The following is a 22,519-nucleotide window of genomic DNA, read 5'->3' on the forward strand; positions in this document are numbered from 1 at the left end:
CGGCCCAACAACGTGCTCTCTACGGAACAACAGAGACGGGTGCGGATCCACAGCTTTCGATCGCCGACAACGGCGTCGCCTTCGATCTGCGTCGGTTCTCCCCTCTTCTCTTCACTGCGCTCTTCTCCACTCGAGTGGCACGCAGAACAGCTGAAGAGGTGATTTGTGGAGTAAATCTGAGCCACTAGGCTTCGTACCGCTCGTTCTCTGCCTTCTCGGTTGAAGAAATCTGTTCTTTATTCGTGTGTTCTTGCTTCTCGTTTCATTTTTCTGTTCGATCTGTGCAAGAATTCTGTTCGTGATCCTCTCCCTCTCTAGGTTTCTGCCTTATTTTGTTGGATATGTCCCAGTGCCTTCTTGATGAAAGGAATCAGTTCTTGATCCGGTGGTTTTGCTTCTCGTTTCTTTGTTCGTTCGATCCTTCGGGTCCCTTGATCCTTTCCCTCTCTAGTTTTCTGCCTTCATTTTCGTTGTTCTATCGAGTGATTCCGATGGCTTATTGATGCAAGAGTTGTGTTCTTGATCTGCAAGTTCAAGAATCTAATATAACCTTCCCTCTATAGTTACAAGATGGAAGGCGGGAGTTAGGAAGAATGGAGACTGAAGCCCAGCGCTTGCTCTCCTTGCGAGCCTCTTATCGAACGGAGAGGGGTAATCGGAATGCTGGCACCAAAGGTTAGATGGATTGAATTTTCTTTCTGATTTTGCAGTCTGTTCTTAGAAGAGTTGGACTTTTGTAGATGCAGCCGATGAAACCGATGTCTCTGCCAACGGAAAGGGCATTAAAGATCCTCTGAAGATGGTCTGGCGGAGGGGTTTCATACGGTTGGTCCTCGTGTCAGCCATTGTGTGGATGCTGCTCATCCTTTTTGCCTTGCTATTTCATTTGTGGTCGTGTCATTCTTCTATTAGCTTCTTGTCAGGTAACTTCTTTTTTTTGTTTTTGTTTTTCTATATAGGATTGATTAATTAGTTGTAGAGTTTCTACTGTGATATTGGAACTTCTTGGTCGATTTAATGTGCTGTGAGGAAAGTGAATGAATTATATTGATCTGTCTGATAAAATTTAGTAAATCTAGTGATTCTTGCTCTTTAAATTTTAGCTCTTATGCCCCTTGCACGCTTTCTTTTGTACTCTTGTGTTGTTATTAGAACAATCTCCCACCAATTTTTTCCTGAATGATGTAATGATGAACAAACTTCGTAGAAGACATTTTAGAATATTGAATCCTCTTGATCAGCACATTCACGTTTTGGCTATTTCATTCAAATGGTGACAACCTATTAATCAGTGAGCAGCTTTGGACTTTCTGTGGAAGTAGCTTTGATCTTATTACTATTGCTGCCATGGTTTTGGTGGCATATTTGGAGCCTGGAATATTGACCATTCTGCTGCCACTAGAATATTAAATATCAAAGCATAAAAAATTAATCAAGTGTTATCATCAGACAACTGATGGAAGGTTTGTTAAAACCAAAAATCGACAATGCTTTTCTTGTAAAAATATTAGTTGACAATGCTTTTCCTGTAAAAAAAATAGTATATATTTCTTGCCTATTAATGATTATTTAGTCAAGACACTGAAAAATGATGGTCCTTTACAAATTCAGGACGATAACTCTTTGAACAGCCAAAATACCACATATAATGTATGAGCCATCCCATCAAAGGAAAGCAAAGCTTAGGAAGTGTTGGGCAGGAGAGTCTAGTTGTTGGTGAATATATCATGGTCCAGAGGCATGTATGCTGACAGGCGTTACCTTAGATTTCCAGGTCTTGGTAACTTATTTTGATTAATGTGTTGCTACATCTATGTGGATTTGACTTGGAAAGCATTTGTATGGAAATATGAAATAGTGTGGCCTCGTTAGATGCTATTTATGCATGAACTATTGTCCATTGCTAATTAGTTATATTCGGGCTCTGATGGTAACAAAAAGCATCATGGCAAAAAAAAAATAATCGAGTTACACCTGTATGTAACATGACCTGAAGAAATAAAATTTTCTGCATAGAATATTAATAACATTTTCTATGGATGCACTAGTGAAAAGGCCTGTATTTCATGCTTTTGAGAAACCGTATCCAAGACATACATAAGTGAATTACATTGTGGCTGACACTGAAAAAAATAATCATTTCAAGCTGGAGTTTTGAAGTCAAAACTCCAGCTTGTAACTATTATTTATGATTATTGGCGACTATTTAGATCTCTTTCAAATTTTGCCTCTTTTTATCTTCTCTTTTATAGCCAGTTGGCTTGCAGAATCATCTGATCCAGGTTGGGATTCAACAAGTACAACTGTCAAACCCTTGGTTTTCAGGGAATAAAAAAGGACCAGTTAATTTTGTCTGGTCTCATGCTTGTTTGACCAATCTCAGCTAAGTTTCAGTTATTCTCATCAGTCTGGCGAATTATCCGCCACTTAAGCTCAATTGCTGCTATCCTACTAAATATGACGTATATCAATCAATTTTTAGACAATCATACTGTTACTAACTAAATTCAAATCTGTTCCTGATTTCCAATCATTTAAAAAAAAAATTCCGGAACCATGATTGACTTGGATGATCCAGCATATCCAAACCAATCCGGATCTAAATTTCATCATTCACCCCAAATCTTATCATGATCCGGCAAACATTGTATTACATTCAGAATAATTGGTATCATTCAGAATTTGTGTGTACATAATTGGTATCATGTCAAAAGCCAACAGAAGGCGTCCTATGTGAGGGATACTGCTTTCCATTAAATAAAGTAGTTCTTTCAGTGAACTTGATTAGCTGTGATCAGTCTTTAAACAGCTGTTTTAGACTTTGCCATATCATGGAAGAACCTAATAGTAAACTACTAGCATATTATTTGTCAAGCACGAGTACAGATTGTTTCTTCATTTTATGCTGTTTTATAAAAATAGTCAATACCATCATTTTCAAAAAAATACTGATGGTTGTGGATATGTACATGCACATACAAACATACGTATATATATCTGTATAATGCATCATTGTGTCTGTAGATAGGTGCTCTCCACATATATACTTGCCTGTCATTTTATCAGCAGAATATCAACACTTGATTGATATTAGTTTATTGATGTTTATTCTCTTAACTTGTTTTTCCGACCTGCTTTGTTATCCAACCTTTTTTTAATGATTTTCACTAATTCTCAGTCTTAAAATACCCTCCCTGATTGTAGTAACCAAAAAAAAAAAAAAAAAACAATTCTAGATTTTACATACTTTAAGGTTTCTATTGCTCTCTTTTCTGCAGCTCTTTGTAAAAAAGACAGCAAAGTTCTTGGTATCTTAGACACAATGGGTCTCACTACCAAGCAACAACATCGTAAGACTACCTTAACATTTTCTATGCAAGACTTGGTATTGCCCACTTCTTAACTTTGCACTTTGCGCATGTAGGTTGCTCAATTCCTCTTATGGATGACCCAGATGCCATAGTCATTCCAAAGAGAACTCCCGATACCATCCCAAAATTTCTAAAATATGTATTGGAAGATGACCAAGGAAATGCCAATGAGAAGTCTCAACCACTTTTTGGGGGACATCAGAGCTGGAAACAAAGAGAAAATAGTTTCAAACTGAATACAACTATGAAGGTGATTGTATAGTTGCATGTAATAGGTGTGGAAATCATCTTTACTGCACCTATGTGTTTTGTCATTTTGAAATTCAATATTGCACAAAGGCATATTTGAACATGAGCAATCATTTGCTATTACTCACTAAGTGTGTTTTGAGCAGGCCTTACCTTCGTCCCGTTGAATATGTTGGCATCTTAAATTTTCATTCTTGTAAATCCATTATGATTATAATTCTAGAGAAAAAGAGGATGTGCTTGTTGGATTAAGATGAAATTTTCTGTAGCTATAATTCTTGTCCTTTTGCTATTAGTCCTTGTCCAATACTTTGCAGTGGCCTTGGCTTTGCTTTTGCATCGTAGCAAGTATCAACTTCAATAGCAACTGACTGACTTGGTTGAGTCAGTTAATTAAATTTTCTACATCCATTATAGCGAGTATCTTAGAGAGGGAGAGAAGGAGAGAGATTATGTTGTGTAGTCAGAAATGGTGCAACTATTTTTCTACCACATTAGAAAATTTTCACAATTTGAGATATGCATATCTTGTAATGGGCCATAGAATAATGTATTAGCTAAACAACATAGGTTTCATCTTGCAAGCCGCAAACCTTCGCATGTGCATATCATTATGTGCAAGCATCTAAAATGTATATCTTGAACTTTTTTATATATGCAAGCAGTGAAAGAATTCATAGCTTCATGATTGTCATTCTTATTTATCCAGATGAATTTGATGATATCTTATCTTGGAGATTTTTATTTATTGTTTTTCTATTTGTTCTTTAGGTGCACTGTGGCTGTATGAAAAATGGAGGTGCAGAAATGGAAGCTTTAGATGTGAAATATGCAAAGAAATGTAGGTTTGTAGTTGCCTCTGGCATTTTTGATGGGTATGACACTCCCCATCAACCTTACAACATAAGTCTTCGTTCCAGAAAGCTATTCTGCTTTCTGATGGTAGTTGATGAGGTCTCTCTTGATTTCATTAAGCAAAATGTAACTGTTAGAGAAGCCAGTGATGGAGGAAAATGGGTAGGTATTTGGCGCCTTGTGACACTACATCATCCACCATATGATGAACCTAGAAGAAATGGGAAGGTTCCGAAGATACTAACACACAGACTGTTTCCTCAAGCTCAGTATAGCATTTGGATTGATGGGAAAATGGAGCTTATAGTTGACCCATTGCTTATTCTAGAAAGGTGGGTTGTTTCTTCAACTGAATAACTGACTAGTAAAATTTTCTTTTTTTGTCTTTAGATTTCATGACTTCTGTATTCTGTGAACTCTGCAGATATCTCTGGCGGGGAAAGCACACATTTGCAATTGCTTGTCATAAACATCACAGGAGTATCTATGAGGAGGCAGATGCAATCAAGCGAAGGAAGCGGTATGCTCGGCCGCTGATCGATTTGCACATGAAGATTTACCACTATGAGGGAATGGAGCTATGGAGTCCAAAGAAAAGGACAATCAGTGGTAAGAACATGATATTTTTTCGGTGCTAGATATAATGACGATTACAATATTTTCATACACATTGATGAGAACATTCTTTCATGTTATTGCTCGTGATGACGGGTCTGACTTCTAAGTTCTGATAATCTTTGTCTCAGTAATTTCATTTTAAAGATGATGAAGATAACACTGTTAGTATGGCTTCATAATTACATAAAAACAAATTTTGTTAAATATTATGATTATCTAGAGATGGATATACTGCAAGTACAGTATATCTTTGGGCTATTCAGAAAGTGTTCAGTGGTTATCCTGTGACGATTTTCAATTTATTTTCTTGATGATATCAGGATATTACTCTTTGTTTAGACTAAGAAGGCAATCTTTACATGTTTTATGATAGTAAAAAGCTTCAGTCGATGATGATTTAAGTCGTTAGGCAATGCTATAAACCAAGAACCTTCAGTTGGTGGAACTCCCATATCAATGCCTTGATTTTTTTTTATTGTTATCTTTAACTGTTAAACTTGTTTGCGAAAAGCAAAGTTTTAACAGAGCAAGTGATTGAACATATATATTATACATCTTTTTATTTTTCTCACTGATAGAGTCAATAGAAGTTGGAATTTAAATTGGCATGTGGAGCAATATCAATTCCCATCTCACATCATATTCCATTTGTGTCATAAAGATCTTATGTTAATCCGTCATGGCTGTCTCGATAATAAATTTAAAGCTGCTAAAATAATATCTGGCGGCTTCTTCAACTTCAATGTATATTACTGATGAAAATTCCTGATGAATGCAGATGTACCAGAGGGTGCAGTCATAATACGCGAGCACACAACAATGACCAACTTGTTCAGCTGCCTTTGGTTTAATGAGGTCAATCTTTTCACACCGAGGGATCAACTTAGTTTTGGCTATGTGGTGTACAGATTAGAAGAGTTCAAGTTTTTCATGTTCCCCAACTGCGAATATAATTCATTATTCATATTGCACAGACACACCCGGGAACATTCTTCTGTTGTTGAGTGGGTTAAATCCCTAGATGAATTTAAGGGGAACAAAACTGGACTGAAAGAGAGTAGGGGAGGGCTAGGACTGTGGACACCATATCCAGGGGACCTCAACTCAGTCCAACTCCCTTCTGTCAAAAGAACATCACCTGCAGGGTGAACATGCAAAATTTACTCTCCTTTGGCTCTATCAGTAATTTTCCATCTCGGAGAACATTTTGCTGTCTTGTGTATCGTCCAACTTTTCGGAATGTTTCCGAGGACTTAAATTTTGCACTCACAGAGTTTCTGAGGTTGAAACAAATTTGAGGTGCACTAGAGGACTTAAATTTTGCAGATGTCTAGGTCATTGTTAATATTTCCATGGAATCTCCTTAAAAGGTAGACTCGAGGATAAAATGAGATGGGGAATTCCCTAATTGTTATCTTGTTGATGCATCAAGTTGCAGGTTATCAACCACCTTATACAACTGTGAGAGCACAGCTTATATATATTGATTCGTTCCATGCTTTGGAAAGATAAACAAAGGAGTGATTACCTTCTTTTTTGTTTTTTGGTGATGACTCTTTATCTTATATATGATTAGCTCCATGCTGAAATGTTACCTTTTGTTACTGGACAATCAAACATGAAAGCCTGCAGCAGCCAGCAGTACTGTTTAGCCCTTTATAGGACTCTGCGCATCACCTGTTTCTGTGCATCCCTCGAAGAAGGTACTCTTCTTTTTTCTGCCGCTGTACTCTCCGTGTTTACATCCTTTTTCATTTTGTAGAGCTTTTGAGTTCCGGGAAACCATGTCGCTATCGCCATACATATATAATACTTGGGTAGAATTCATACCTGAAATGATTTTGACTGCAGCTGGTAACCACCTCGAGCAATAGTGCCACAGAGACGACTGTTATGTTGATCCTCTCTCTACCAACAAAATGCGACTTTAGGCTATGGAATGTTCTTCTTCTAGTCCTTCCTTTGTCACTCACTCAACAAAAAGATGCAGGAGGAAAAAGAAGAAAAAGCATAAAATATGGTCCAACACAAGTACTGTCAGAAGAAAGCTTCTGCCCATCAACACTCTACTGTAAGTGTCAGCTCCTCACATGATATGCCATGTTATATTAGAAGGCAGATTGTGTTGACCAAACAAAACTCCGGACCTTCACTCGAATGCTAAAAGGGTTAGAAAACTCTATCCAGCATTCAAACAATACTTACAACAATGGCTGCCCACCAAAATAACCCTGCTCCTACTATCTAACTACTACTTACATAAGATCTTAAGTTAGCAACTGGGATCTTAGCAAGGCCCACAAAAACTGGGGCAGCCAGAGCACCTAAAACAACTACACAATGTTGCCCTTAAGCCTGCACAAGTAGCCCAGACAAGAAGTTTCACCATCTTACTATCTGCTATTGACCTCCAACTCGGAGGAAGAGCCCTCCGTAAATGATGGTTTCCCGGTCGTCTCAATCGCTGCCTTTGCTTTCTCATTCCGTGATAGTAGTTCGTCGTAGAGTTTCAATGAATCCTTGGCAAACTCCGTGAGCGACTCAAAGGCACTGGCCAAGCCTATCTTGAATCCATTTAGGGTGACTTCCTGCGTCGCCCGCATGCAATTGCGATGTTTTTCTTTCTCCATCTCCAGTTTCTTCCTGAGCATGTCGAGCATCTCTTTCTTACCGGCTAAATGTTCAGGTTCATTTTCTGACAGCTTTAGATCCAAGACCTTATCCTCTGCTTTCTGGACTGCGAGAACCCTGCGTTCGAGCTCCCTAGTGAGGGCATCCACTTTCTTCTTCTGTTGTTGTTCCTCTACTTGCTTAACCGATAAGAACCTCACGGTTCTGGCGAAACTTCTCATGCTATAAGTTACGGCACTGTCACGCAACTTCCCCAGTGAGGTCGACCACTGGTGACAGATGACAACTAGAGGTGGGCCACTAGCTATATGCGAAAGTGAGGATCTAGTCCGAGAGTAGAATTCCATGTCAGGTAAGATGAACTTCGACAGCCAACCATCAAGAGCTTCAACATATGCCTTCTGCGCTGAAATGTAACCTCTAAAGTATCTCCTCCAGTGATGAAGCTCAGCGACCAGGGTGAGCGTTGCAAGTCGCTGTGAATCGTTGCTATATTTTCCATAGGAAGGGCACGTGAATAAGTTTACTTCAAACATGATTTGCTTCTGGGCTTCATGCGATTCGAGCATTACCTTCCAAGACCCCATTAGACTGCACAAAATGAGAAGAATCAGAAAGAAAACAAAATAAACTATGCAACATTCCCATATTAGTAGCTGGCTACTGTACCCTTGTAGAAGCTCAATGATCTGCGGCTGCAATTCTTCATCCCTCAATTTCTGTATCCTTTCAGCGATCGATTCGACTGCACGCAATGCTACCCAGATTCTTGAATAGAGGTCTCTTACAGCAGCCCTCGTCTTGTCAACCGATCGTGATTCGACTCCCTTCGCATTCTGATTTCTTAGCTGCAAGCATTTCTTCTCGTATGCCTGCCGTATTTGATCTCCAGCCTAAAGATTAACGAGATGCTATGCATTACATTAGCTAGTGGAACCTAGCTAGAAGAAACAATAGAAAAACCTACATTGAGCAAATTTGACTTTATGGAATATCAAATTTCACAAATTACGCGACATCAAGATTTAAGAGAAGCAGTGAACCTTCTAATAGTTCCTGTCATGCTAAACATTTGTAAACTCTCTTGTGGTGCATAATGATGACATGCTAAACATCTGAATGGAATAACCAGACATTTAGTTGATATTACCGGAAGAACATCAACTAAACGTACATTTGGAATACAAGAGAACAAAAGTTTGAAAGCTGTGAGGCTTATGAGGTGGAGGAAAAAAAGAAAAACTCGGGAAATGGAACTATTACTATTAACAAATACTGTGCATGTGGACTATGAGAATATAGGTAACAGAATATAGTCTCTGGATATGAATTGGTGGTATACATATAACGCAAGAGCACCAACACTATTTGGATGAGGCAATGCAAACTTATCAATCGCAACTCTAGAACATAATGCCTTATCGAAGCCAAACTGTTGTTAGGACCAAGAGTCTGTTATACGCAACTCTTGAGTGAACTAATACTGAAGCAATAATATGAAGACTGGTGCCTGTTTTTGGGGATCCCTAGTTTATAGATGAGTCAGTCATTCGTACGATAAGGAGCTTATGCAAGAAGTTGTCATCTTGAACTTAATCGACCAACTTTTATGGGGGCCTACATGAAAATATTCATTTTATGGTTGGCTGGGCTGTTCTAGGAAGGACAGAATTGTTTCTACAAACCTAAGTAGACAATAAATCTCAGATAATTCAAGAGACCGAAAGAGTTCAATGTGTTTATGTTCTGTAAGAGAGCCATCAGTACATAAAAGCATAACTTTCCCATTGCAATTACTGTTCTAAACTTCATTACATGTATTTCTGTTTGCAGCTACACGATTCGCCAGTCACAGGAGCAATACCCAAAGTTAATTCATAAATAAGATCAGCAAGCATAAAAAACATGAAGATCCATAAAATAGTGAACAAAGTTACCTTCACTTCTTCAGATAGTTTCTTCTCCCAAGCATATAATCTTCCAAGAGTCTGTGAGTGGCTTCCTGATTCCATTCCACCATAATCATCGAAAAGGTCACTCTTACTTTCCGACCATGTTGTACTACTAGAGCTCGACGCAAGGTGACTCCAATAGGATGAAGATAACGACGAAGGAGACCGATGCCATGTGATGGCTTGTATCATCTTCGACGAATTCTCTGAATCAACAACGGTGGCAAACAAAAGTAAGTCATACAGTGAGATGCACCCTGAACTCGAAACAAATGTAGCATAACTCAATCATAATATAAGAGGCTCAAAATTGTCAATTATAGCTAATTGCATGTAACGTGATAATGAACTTGCATATGCTAGAAAAATATATTACCATATGCAGTCAATCAAAGCATGATTTTTTTTATGAACAATGATGCAAATCATTACCAATACCTGAGGAGAAAGAACCCTAAGGCGCTACTGGATGAGGCAAACTTGACTGAGAAGAAAATATTACAATGTATCTTGAAGTACTCATGAAAAGCAAGAACTTTTCGGCATCAGCATTTCGGAGGTAGAGGAAGACAGAAAGGAATCACCTTTAATCTCCTCAAGCCCAGATTGGAGGAGAACCATGTTGGCCTCCAGCATCCTTGAGACCTCTTTGCCGGAATCATGAGCCCTGATGAAGTGATCCTCCACATCCCTCAGCGCTTGAAGCAACTCTCGACCGCTCCCCTGCATCTCCGCCACCGACAAACCCTTCTCTTCCCCTCCTCCGCTGCTGCTGCCAGCCACTTCAACCTGCACTCTGCCGTCACAGTGTCCCTTGTCCTCTGCACCCAAAGCTACCACCTTTTCACTCTCCTCTGTCGTTTTCCTGTCTTCCACTTCCTCCAGCTCCGGGATGCCCTCCTCCTCCCTCACCAGCCTCAAGTCCTCATCTGAGCTCCGGTCCAGGGACCCCACCATCGCCACAGCCTCTACCGTCGTTTGCATTCCGTCGAACGGGTTAAAGAAGTCCCACCCGAACACCTCCGGGGACGGGGACGGCGGCAATGGCGCCGGGGCAGAGAAGAAGTACCCAAACCCCATCTCCCCTCCCCTTCCGTCCTCCTGCTCTTCGGCCACCCCCGTCGCTTCCACGCCCTCTACGTCATCATCAGAGCTGGAATCCGACGACGGGGAAAGCGGGAGAGAACCTGGGCACTCCAAAGATTCCGCATTTGCCTCGCGCGGCGTGTGGGGAAGGAAGGCGGAGGAGGAGGAGGGAGGGGACGGGTCGACGTCGGCGTCGGGAAGGGTGACGAGGATGGCGGTGGGGGCAGAGTGGCGGACGACGAAGAGGTCGATGGCGGAGGCGACAGCGTTGAGGGAGCGGACGTAAGCGGCGTGGGCTGCAGCGAGGGCGTACCGCCGCTCCACCGCCGCCTTGAGAAGCCGCTTCCGCTCCCGGCAAAGCGCCACCGGGTCGTCCTCCTCGCCGCTACCGCCGAGCCTCGAGGTGGCGCAGCCCCCCATCTCCCCTGCGCTTGATACGGAGGACGAAAGCGAGCGTGGCTTAGAGGAGGGTTTAGAGGACAGGAGCAGTGTGTAGAGTTTTGGGAAGGAGTGAGTCAAAGTCAAAGGTGAAGAGTGTGAGAATGTGAACAAAGAGGTGTTTACATCTCAAAGCTCCAAAATTGATAGTTTTGGGAAGACAAATCTTTTAAGTAGAATTAGTAATTAATGCACTATCAAATGATCTTTGTGGAAATGCTATCAAATACACACAAAAAAAAAAAATAGTGTTTATGGTTGAATGTGCATTTATAAGGTAAAAAAAATATGATTATTGTGGGAGGAGAAGATAAATCCTATACTAAAAAAAAAAAAAAAAATAGAATTAGTAGTTGATTTAATATCAAATAATTTTGGGGGGAAATGTTACCAAAATATATAATGAATTAGGGTTTATAAATTTGGGTGTGCATCTCTAATGTAAAAAAAATTGATTTTAACTAAAAATGTTTATTTAGTATCAAATAATTTGAAGGGAAATCTTATTAAAAATATATCATGAATTTGTTAATGTAGGAGGAGGAGAGAAATCATATGGTTTGTTTGAGTTAGGGTTTGTGATAGGGGGGTGTAGGATTCTTATATTAAATATTTTAGGGGCAGTAGGCAATTAAATTATTGTTATGAAGACATCTTAGTGGAGTGAGTTAGGGTTTTCCCTAATGCTAAGTATCACAAGGAAGATGCAAGCAACAAATGGCATGTGTGTTGGTGTTTAGGCTGCTATATCACAGAGGGATATGTGATAGTGATGGGTGGGCAAGTTCATCAACCACTGAAAACACATGTTAAAGGGTGGGTTATTTGCTGCTATATTTAACTTAGATAGATCTCTTAGAACATATATATTTGTTCTTTAAATCTGTAGGTGTTTAGTTGTCATTTCATTTGTATTCAATGTGACTTATGACTTCCTTTTAGGATATTTGTGGAAATTTTGATGGATTAGAATAAATTGTAGGGTTTTTTTTTTCTTTGCCCAGAAGGTAGGATAGTTTTCATTTTTTCCTTTTAAATTTTTTTAATACCTTAAATATTGTTTATCGTAATCATCATCTTCCGATGAATATTTATCGATTATTATTTTCTGTCCCTATCCAATTATCTCATTTTTTTAGTTATGAGATTATGTCATTTCGACTATATCATTATTATAGCGAAAGAATAAAAAGATAACAACGATGATAACGAAGAGTATTAAAGGTATTAAATAAAAAAATATCAAATAAAAAAAGCTAAAGGTCAAATATTTTTTGAAAATAGTCAAAATTATATATATATATATATATATATATATATTAAAAAATATCTAAAATTATATCTTCACCCTTTGTGATCACCTATCTTTCGACTAATATTCATCTCCCATCAAAATATTCATCTCCCATCTTTTAGTTTCCAAGGATTTGACAATTTAATCTTAAATCTTGTGATCAATTGACAAAGTATTATTTATATATATAGGTATGTATTTATCTTTTGTTAAGTTAAAAAAAAAAAGAACAAAAGATAAGAGATTTCATTACCAAATTATAAGGGAAAATATATTTATTATTTTTATATTAAGTTCTTAACACTCAATTTTTACTATAAAAGCATCTAAATTTATATGGACAAGCATTACTCTCTTTTCAAATTTCTAAAATATTTCCAAAAAATAACTCTCTCATCTTTTAATATTAATTTATTTATTTTCTTGTTTAGTATTTGGACGAGTGATTCTAATGTCAATTTAAGAAAATAAAATTTTCATTAATAGTATAGAAAACAATACTATTAAAAACTATTTTAACCACTAAAAGCTTTCATCCTTTTTCATCTTTGGTATAACATAATATTATCGTTATAATAACAATAATAATATCAAATAAATGAAAAAAAATTGAACAACACTAATTTAGTAACAAATATGTTTCTCTTGAATCTGATAAATCACAATAATACGGTTTTGCTTTCAATAAGTCGAATCAAATTTGGCATGTTGTATCGACAACACCATCATCATCGTCTTCTTTCTTCTTTCATACGACACTAAGCTAAGCTACTAGAAGAAAATACAATGGTATGATTCATCACCCATTTTAATTATTTTAGTTAAAATCAAATTAATTTTCAATTTAGATTTTATGATTATTAAAAATATTCAAGTGGATTATTCGAGTGTATGATATGTTTAAATATCGAAAGAGTCAGATTATATATATATATATATATATATATATATATATATATATATATATATATATATATATATATATATATATATATATATAGTTTGACTTCTAACTTAGAAACTTAAGCTTTTAGTTTGATCTTTGACTCGGATTCATCAACAAAGATGTACACTCTAGAGATCTTGAAAACCTTCTGATCCCCTCCGAGCAATCAAAGAACGGAGTCTCTCAAGACAAGAGTAGAAGCTTGAAGATTCACAGGAAGCTCTACAGTGAACAGTTCCAACTCTATACCCCGCCCATTTTTCCAAGGAAAAGCGGTGCCTGTTCTTGACAGCAAGTGGTCTCGGGTTTGGGCCGTGCAGTGCAGTCATGGCGGCAGCAGCAACGGGGCGGTATTGTTAGAAACAGCACAGGGAAACGTTGTTGCTGCTGATGAAGTGCGTGCACAGTGATGAAGCAGAAGCAACAGCAGCACCACCACAACTGATGCGGTGGAGGAAGCTGTCGGTTGGCCCTTCTGCTACTGCTTGTCCTCTTCTGCTGCTGCGGTGTGCTCTTCCAGCGTGCATGCGAAGCTGTGCGGCAGTCGCAGAGGGAGGCATCGGTTGGGTTTTCCGAGAAGAGGCAGCGATAGTGGATTCCAATTCTGTGTAGCTCCAATGCGTAGGAGATTGTGAACGTGTTTCTAATTCATACTGCAAAGCAGAATAGTTAATGCTGTTTTAGACGAATTATTGATGGATTTATTAGGTTTTATGCCCGGAAAAAAGGTTCAGAAATCGCAAGGCATATATGAAATTTTATATTCATAATATGTATACTCAAAATCAAAATCAAAATCAAAGTATTGGTTTTGATTTTGGAAATAGGTCGGATCGGATCCGAGCAAGTCATATTCGAATAAATTATGTGATGAAAAAGGAATGATAGAAAAAGATACATAATATTTTATCTATTTAAATGTACTATAATAGTGTCTTAGATTCATTTATTAAAGATCGATTACTTGACTTAAAATTTATCCAATATATCTTTAAGAAAATACCACTTAACTTGACTTGAAAATATTGAACTCGAATCTTGTCTTAATAGCTTACCTTTTAAAAAAACAATCAATTAGCGATGCTTCTCGTATTAGCTCTTTTTACAAGTAAGAAATACCAAATAATATGTATAGTCTTTAGCTTATTTTGCGATAAATTGTTTTGAAAATAATTCAAGTATTCCATTAATTTTTTAATGTTCACCTAAATTCATATAGTAGACATTAGCGATGGATCGCTTAAGTTTTTAAAAAAATATATACTAATTTTTTTTATATTAAAATAAAACCTATAAACTCGAATCTTTCGAGTCTACAACGATGATGATGATTTAACATGTCATCAAAATGAAAAATGCATTTGGAAGATTTGGTCAACTTAAATAGGATGAGCAACAGAGATTGATGGATCATTAGAGGCAAACACCAAAGTAGCATTAGTTAAAGCAGATAAGAGGAGGAAGAGGAGGAGGAAGATGGAGATGGGGACATCACAACTACTACTAGCGAGCTCTAATCTTTTTCTTGTCACGCGTCTTCCCGTCCACGAAGCCGCCATGCATCTTCTTGTCATCTCTCACCTCTCCTCTTCCTTCCTTCCTTCCTTCCTTGGACTCCAGACTTTGAACCGGCCGAAGCATTGGATTCACATACACGCCGCGTAATAATGTGACTTCTTCTTCCTCCTCCATTGAGGTGGCCGTGCTGGTCAAGTTGGAAATAATGCTGTGGCTTTCAGTCCCTCTCACAAGCAATAACCATGACTTCTCTCACCAGTTCATACGCATCCTCGTTGACTTCCATGCTGATGACATCCGCTTCATTATGGTCTCTCTCATCAATTGACTAGTTTTATCGTGAGCCATGTGAGGCAACTCCGTGAGACGTGGGCTTTGGGTTGTCCAGTGGATGCCATGAACAAGAGAGAGAGAGAGAGAGAGAGAGAGAGAGAGAGAGAGAGAGAGAGGTCAATGCATAGTAGTCAATTGGTGATCATGATGATAAGATTAAACACAAGTTGATATAGTCATATATATTAACTTAAAGCTAATAATTTTTTACTTATTTTAGTGGTCATTCAGATGAGAGTTTTGGAAGATATATCTAAAACTATTTATTGGTTGATCGATTTAATGGTGTCACTAATTTGCCTAAATTGTCATATTGGACTAAATTAAACCAAATAAAATATAATATTATTTTTAGATCCGTATTAAATAATTAAGATATATTTTTTCAAAAATATATAATTTTAATAAGTAAGTCTTCAGAACTGATACATTACCATCAAATCAATATTTAAGATATAATCATGTTTTTAAGTATTATAATACTTTGGAGGAATACAAATTTGTTATTTGAAATTTAACTCTCTCTTTTTTTTGTTTCCTTGAATTCAAGCCAAACCCTAATATATATTTATATATGTCTAATCATGTCAATGATACATTGCTTTATTCACATTAAGAACAATTTTGCACCCATGTGGGCTCATATGGCATGGATCACTATAAAATTCATTTGTAATATATAATAGTTTTCATTAAAAAAAAGTGTAGTTCTTCTTCCATATTTGATCAATATAATGGACATATCACATATTTTACCTTATAATAATAATAATACTAGTACACATTGGTCCAATAAGGAGTATCATTGCATGCTACCATTCTAAATTATTTAGGTTGCTCCAATCAAAGAGTTGGAAGAACCAATAATAAGGTGATACAATGATTTAAGCCACATTGTTCTCATCTTTTTTATGCATTAAATGATAAATGTCTGTATCATTTATTGGTGGATTGATACTTCTGTTAACTTAGTAGGTTTCATATGAAGAATCGTATGAAATAAGGCCCTTCTATTCAAATGTTGACTGGCCTTCATTGGTGTCACGAAGTCAAAGTAATCTGCTAGGAAATCCAGGTTTGACCGACTCAGAAGACTTTTGGCGTCGCAGTCAACCCTCTCGACCAAGGAACGGAGGGGAGCTCTTCGCCTGCATCATCCCAAGAAAACACATCGCATCCATGAAGTACGTGACGGCTCATGCGGTCAAGTCTGCGACGACAAGTTCTCTACGACAACTCCCGTTCACTTTGGGTGTTGCCAGAGTTTTAAGAGGCCTTCGACGCCTTCCCGCATACTGTGCTCCTTCCTTCCTTCCTTCCTTCCTTCTTCTCTGAGTCTGTTCTCCTGATCGCCTCTCTTCCCCAGTCAACATGGCCCGTCTCTGGCTGCTGCTCCTCGCTGCCCTGCTGACAGCGGCGGGGTCGGACGCCGCCGGGATCGGCTTCGAGTTCCACCACCGGTTCTCCGACCGCGTGCGGCAGTGGGCAGAGGACCGCGCCATCCCCGGCGCCTGGTGGCCCCAGAAGGGCAGCGCGGAGTACTACGCCGCCCTCGCCCACCACGACCGCGCCCTCCGCGGCCGCTCCCTCGCCGACGCCAGCGCTTCCGAGCTCACCTTCGCCGACGGAAACGTCACCTACTTGTCCGGTTCCTTGGGATTGTAAGCCCTCTGTTAATCTCAGCTCCTTCACTCCTTTTCCTCTGATGTATGGGACCTAAATCAGAGTTGGGATTTTGATGGCGATCCGCGTGTTTCTTCTCCTCCTGTTTGGATCGGGAATCAGCTTGCATTACGCGTTCGTCGAGCTGGGGACTCCGAACGTGACGTTCTTGGTGGCGTTGGACACCGGCAGCGATCTCTTCTGGGTGCCCTGTGATTGCCAGCAGTGCGCCTCCACCCATCTTGTCGTAAGCCTCTTGAATCTAACCCATCTTTTTCTTCTAGTCTTGATACGATTGCACCTCGGAAACACTGATCGAACACCATCTCCACTCTCACAACATCTCCTCTATTGTTTCTGCTGCTGCATGATTCACAGAACATCATGAAGTAGTTTGTGATCATCCAATGGAACTAACAGAGGTAGTAACAATTGATATTTTGTGCTCCGATCATACCACCATTTATCGATGTTTCTGTCATCGTCATCAAGAATCTCGGTGCCTATGTCTCATGTTATGAACTCAAATTGCAGCAAGGCTTGGAGTTGAACGTATACAGCCCCAGCAATTCATCAACGAGCCAAAAGGTCCCCTGCAGCAACAGCTTATGCGATAACCAAAACGCGTGCACCGGAACAAACGGCAGCTGCCCTTACAATGTTCAGTACTTATCCGCTAATACTTCATCTTCTGGATTTCTAGTAGAGGATGTTCTGTACCTGACGACGGAGGACGCGACTCCTCGGATTGTTGAAGCACCAATCGTGTTTGGGTATGTCGCCTTCGATCAGTACGATCAGCTTAGGATTTAAGTGGGTTCTAATCTCCATTAATCCTGCAGATGTGGAGATAGACAGAGTGGTGCATTTCTAGATGGTGCAGCTCCCAATGGTCTGTTTGGGCTTGGAATGGAGAAGGTGGCAGTCCCCAGCATTCTATCAAGCAAAGGATTCACTTCTAATTCCTTCTCCATGTGCTTTGGAGAGGATGGTGTTGGGAGAATCAATTTTGGAGACAAAGGCAGCTCGGATCAGCAAGAAACTTCATTCTTCATCGGCAGCAGACAGTGAGTCTCCTTGTGTTTGCTTTCATGTTGTTGAGATCGAATCATATGTTCCTCGAATCATTCAGCAGATCCCATTCATCTAATGTTCTTCTGCATATATGCTTCTGTAGCCCATCTTACAAAATCAACATGACTGGAATTGTGGTCGGAAACAGTTCTACTGACATGGTGTTTGATGCACTTGTTGATTCGGGCACTTCCTTCACATCCTTGGCTGATCCAATGTATACGTACATCGCCGAGAACGTAAGCTACTGATCGCGGTTCCGAAATCCGAATTCTATTCTATCAATAATCTTCTTCTGTCTCATGTTTCTTTCTCCTTCTTTCGACAGTTTAATGCACAAATAAAGGAGAAACGATACAAATCCGAATCGAACTCCACATTTGAGTATTGTTATGAACTCAGGTAACTCTATCTGCACAAGAAACAGATACATGCTGACATTTAATCTCAAGGAGATCATCTAATGCATGACACATGCTGCAGCCCCGGGCAAACTCGGGTTTTGTTGCCTGTGATAAATCTAAAAACACTTGGTGGAAGTGTCTTCCCTGTGAACGACCCAATTATCTTTCTCACAGGACCGGTAAATCTATAAAGATATCATCTATGCTTATTATAATCTGCTGTGGATACTTACACTTCTTCTGTGTGTGATGCAGGAAAATCAAACTTTATATTGCCTCGCTCTTCTGAAGTTTTCTGGAGTCAATATAATCGGGCGTAAGATTTCTCTACGCCTTTCATGCATGTCCGAGTGTTTTGGTTTCTGAGACGATATTGTTCATGTTTAATCTTTATAGCAATTCATCAAACACGCTGTTTGATTACAGAATCTTCTTATGTGCATCTTTCTAGACTAGCTTTGCAACTCTTTATTTCCAGTTCGATTGTATCTGACATGGGGATACCCTCTGCAGAGAACTTCTTATCGGGGCTTCGCGTGGTCTTCGACCGAGAAAGGCTCGTTCTGGGGTGGAAGAACTTCGATTGTAAGTTGTGATTCCATTGACATTTCGTCGAACACATCGATTCCGAAGCAAATTTGAGTGATATGGGAATTGTAATGACTCAGGCTACACTGTGGACAACTCCACCGCTCTGTCCACGCCCACCTCGTCCCCATCAAATGCAGTTGCTCCCGTGCCGAGCAGCTACACTCAGGAGATGACAAAGACAGACCCAAATGCGGCTCAGGTGCCGGCGAGGAGTCCTCCGTCGAGCTATTCACCGCATTCCAAGGCCATGTCAAATCTCTCCCCGGTGGTGTTGCTGATGCTCTCTCTGGCTCTCCTCTGGTGATCTTTCTCCTTCTGACTACTAGAAGCTTCGTAAGCTTTACCAGCCACACAGGAATACACACGAAGAGATCGATGGTTATAGATTTTTCTTAATTTTTATTATGTTTTTATTCTTTCGAATAATCCTATGTTTATATTGCAATCGATACTGTAGAGAGAGATTGTCTTGAATAATTTCATAATGGAGAATTGTGTTTCTTGTGAAATTTTAAATTACAGAAAAATTAATAGTTTTTATTTTCAGTGTTTGGTATAGAGAATAATTATTTTGAAAAAGTAAAAAAAAATTAGTTTTGAGGGTATCGAACTAATTTTCAGTCTTTTTAGTCTTTCTCCTTTTGTGTTTGTCTCAGTTCAATCTAAGCTAATAATTTGTTTGTCTATGGGTATCGAACTCTTCAAAATTATATCGAGATATTCCTTATAAATATTCTTTTGATGTTAAGTTAGTCGAAATTCAGAAGAACATTTAAGTACGTCAAAAAAAACAACACCCAAGAGGAGCTCTTTTATTATAGGTTCTTATGATCATTACTCACATGACCGGTATCAATTATGGGGAATAGTTGCATGTTTCTCTCTCGTTTGAATGTGATCAGAATATGAGATACAATAACGATACAACAAAATCAATAATATAATATTAAAATATTATTCATATAATGAGACGTTAGGTGTGTGATACTAGAGTGTCATCCACATAATCATAAGGCATCGATTACACGATATCGATGTGTCGATATATGTTTTAGATATCGTTGAAGTTTTTTTTAATTAAAATAATTTGAAAAATTTACTATTGCTTTATATTTATATATATATATATATATATGCATTATTACATTAAGTTTTGTATAATTGACATTTCATTGGGTAATAAATTACATATCACATTATCCTTCTGTAGCTTAAATTTGGCCCCTTCCAATTCAAACTCAAAAGAAGTCAAACGTCAACTGCCGCCCTCTCCAACGGCTGTAAAAGCCTCCCAAGCCTCCTTGCTTCGATGTCTGTTTCCCTTCCCTCCCTCATCCGCCTCTTCTCGTTCTCATGACTTCCGCCGGTGGCCCCAGCGGACAGCTTCGCCGCTTCTGCCTCCTTATCGCTCCCCTCCTCGCCCGGTGTGCTCGGACACCGCCGGGATGGGCTTCGAGTTCCACCGCCGGTTCTCCGACCGCGTGCGGTGGGCGGAGTCCCGCGCCATCCCCGGCGACTGGTGGCCCCAGAAGGGCACTGCGGAGTACTACGCCGCCCTCGCCCGCCACGACCGTCCCCTTCGCGGCCGCCTCCTAGGCTGACGGCGATGCCACCTACTTGCTCAGCTCCCTGGGATTGCAAGCCCTCCCCTCCCCCTCTAGGGTTTGTGGATTTGGGGTTTCAAAGTTGGAATCTTTAATGGTGATTGCATGTTTCTTCTTATATTGTTTGGATCGGAATCAGCTTGCCTTATGCTTTCCTCAAGCTGGGGACTCCGAATGTGACGTTCTTGGTGGCGTTGGACGCCGGCAGTGATCTCTTCAGGGTGCCCTGTGATTGCCACCAGTGCGCCGTGCCAAATTCGATGTAAGTCTACTGATTCCAATCCTTTTAAGCTCGAATCTTTTGTGGGATATGGTTAATTACTACTCATATATGTTAGTTTGGCAAGTCCCATAGTCCCACGTCGGAAAAATCAGGATTATTATTTCCTATTGGAACTATAAATAAGGGTCCGAGCTTTGAAGTCAGAGGCATCACAAATGACATCACAAGAAAAACTTTGTTTGCTTTGGTTTAAGTCCATACTCAGTTAAATAGTTTGGGCTTAAAGTTTGATTTTTCTTGTTTAGTATTTTCGGGTATTTTATGGCTTAGGAACATCTTCCTAAGGCATTTGTAATTGTCACTCTTTTGTAGTAGTAATTTGCTCATCTTTCGTCCGTGGATATAGGTCAATTGATCGAACCACGTATATCTGGTGTTCTTATCTCGCTTTTATTATTTCCGTTTTATTGTCTTGTTGGGTTGCCAAAATTACCTTGTTGTAAATATCCTGATGTCAGCTCTAACAAATTGGTATCAGAGCCTGGTTTCGGGATCTTTTGGCAACGATGACAATAGCAAAGATCGTTATCGAGAAAGTCAACAGAAATGTCAACTTCAGCATGTGGCAACTCAAGATGGAGGCCATTATGGTTCAAGACGGAGTTGATTTGGCACTTTAGGGTGCTGAGAACATTCCAGATGATACGAGGTTTTACAGGAGGTAGCTACGGAGACTACGGCTAAGAGCATGTGAGATAATCTTAAAGCCTTGTACATGAAGAGGATAGTGAATAATCGTCTCTATCCGAAGCAGAGTCTATATATGCTTCGGATGACTAAAGGTACATCTATACTCTCACATCTTGATAAGTTTGATTCTTTGGTTATGGATTTGGAGAATATAGATGCAAAAATTGATGATGAGGATAAGACTTTGTTACTCTTGTGTTCTCTTCCCCAATCTTTTAAACATTTCCGTGATACTTTGATTTATGGAAAAGAAACAGTTTTGTATCAAGAAATTAAATCTGCACTGAAATCTAAGGAGCAGATAGACAGGAATATTACTGGGGAAAGTAAAGAGAATCAGGCTGAGGGTCTGATTGTTAGGGGGAGAATGGATAAAAGAGAATTTGACAGTAGTAGATCTAAATCTAGATCTAAATCCAGACATAAAAATTTAGAATGTAGATATTGTCATAAAATGGGGCACATTAAATCTGATTGCTTTAAATTGAAAAATAAATTAAAGCAAAAGGAAAAATTTGTTGAGAAAACTATTGAATCCGCTGAAGTTAGTGTAGCAACTGATAAGAATGTTGGAAATATTTTCTCTGCTATTGATGACAGGACGAGGTCTAAAAATGAATGGATTTTAGATTCAGGTTGTTCTTATCACATGTGTCCCAATAGGGATTTGTTTTCTATATATGAATATTGTAATGGTGGAATTGTTTTGATGGGTAATAATGCCGCGTGTGATGTTGTTGGTAGAGGAACAATCCGAATTAAAATGCATGATGGTATTGTGAGGACGCTCACTAATGTTAGACATGTTCTTGATTTTAAAAAGAATCTCATCTCTTTAGGCACCCTAGAGACTCTTGGGTGTAAATACACAGCTGAAGGTGGAGTTATAAAAGTTTCTAGAAGTGCCCTTATTGTTATGA

General features: G+C 39.1%; 3 protein-coding genes across 8 annotated transcripts; 2 read left to right on the plus strand and 1 right to left on the minus strand.

Moving 5' to 3' along the window:
- On the plus strand, nt 1–6,623 carry LOC103979536 (probable hexosyltransferase MUCI70). 6 transcript variants are annotated; one of them, XM_009395727.3, is made up of 8 exons: nt 1–242; nt 564–675; nt 741–923; nt 3,279–3,350; nt 3,425–3,621; nt 4,392–4,807; nt 4,900–5,084; nt 5,872–6,623. In XM_009395727.3, the coding sequence occupies exons 2-8, from the start codon at nt 594–596 to the stop codon at nt 6,240–6,242; spliced, it is 1,506 nt and encodes a 501-aa protein (XP_009394002.2). In that variant the 5' UTR covers nt 1–242; nt 564–593; the 3' UTR covers nt 6,243–6,623. The 6 variants fall into 6 exon arrangements, with proteins under 6 accessions (XP_009394002.2, XP_009394007.2, XP_009393995.2 ...); XM_009395732.3 differs by having other exon boundaries at nt 1–218; XM_009395720.3 differs by having other exon boundaries at nt 1–193.
- Nucleotides 6,624–7,213: 590 nt separating this feature from the next.
- On the minus strand, nt 7,214–11,251 carry LOC103980804 (protein ALTERED PHOSPHATE STARVATION RESPONSE 1-like). Its single transcript, XM_009397315.3, has 4 exons — nt 10,261–11,251; nt 9,662–9,882; nt 8,394–8,617; nt 7,214–8,315 (listed from the first exon to the last, which is right to left on the minus strand). Exons 1-4 carry the CDS (start codon nt 11,180–11,182, stop codon nt 7,487–7,489), a joined length of 2,196 nt encoding a protein of 731 aa, XP_009395590.2. The 5' UTR covers nt 11,183–11,251; the 3' UTR covers nt 7,214–7,486.
- Nucleotides 11,252–16,474: 5,223 nt separating this feature from the next.
- On the plus strand, nt 16,475–19,531 carry LOC135596932 (aspartyl protease family protein 1-like). Its single transcript, XM_065089256.1, has 10 exons — nt 16,475–16,952; nt 17,077–17,200; nt 17,488–17,726; nt 17,796–18,020; nt 18,131–18,266; nt 18,356–18,429; nt 18,511–18,610; nt 18,687–18,747; nt 18,945–19,016; nt 19,100–19,531. The coding sequence occupies exons 1-10, from the start codon at nt 16,663–16,665 to the stop codon at nt 19,324–19,326; spliced, it is 1,548 nt and encodes a 515-aa protein (XP_064945328.1). The 5' UTR covers nt 16,475–16,662; the 3' UTR covers nt 19,327–19,531.
- Nucleotides 19,532–22,519: the final 2,988 nt, after the last annotated feature.

This window comes from Musa acuminata, chromosome BXJ1-1, assembly GCF_036884655.1.
Source record: "Musa acuminata AAA Group cultivar baxijiao chromosome BXJ1-1, Cavendish_Baxijiao_AAA, whole genome shotgun sequence".
Taxonomy (NCBI): domain Eukaryota; kingdom Viridiplantae; phylum Streptophyta; class Magnoliopsida; order Zingiberales; family Musaceae; genus Musa; species Musa acuminata.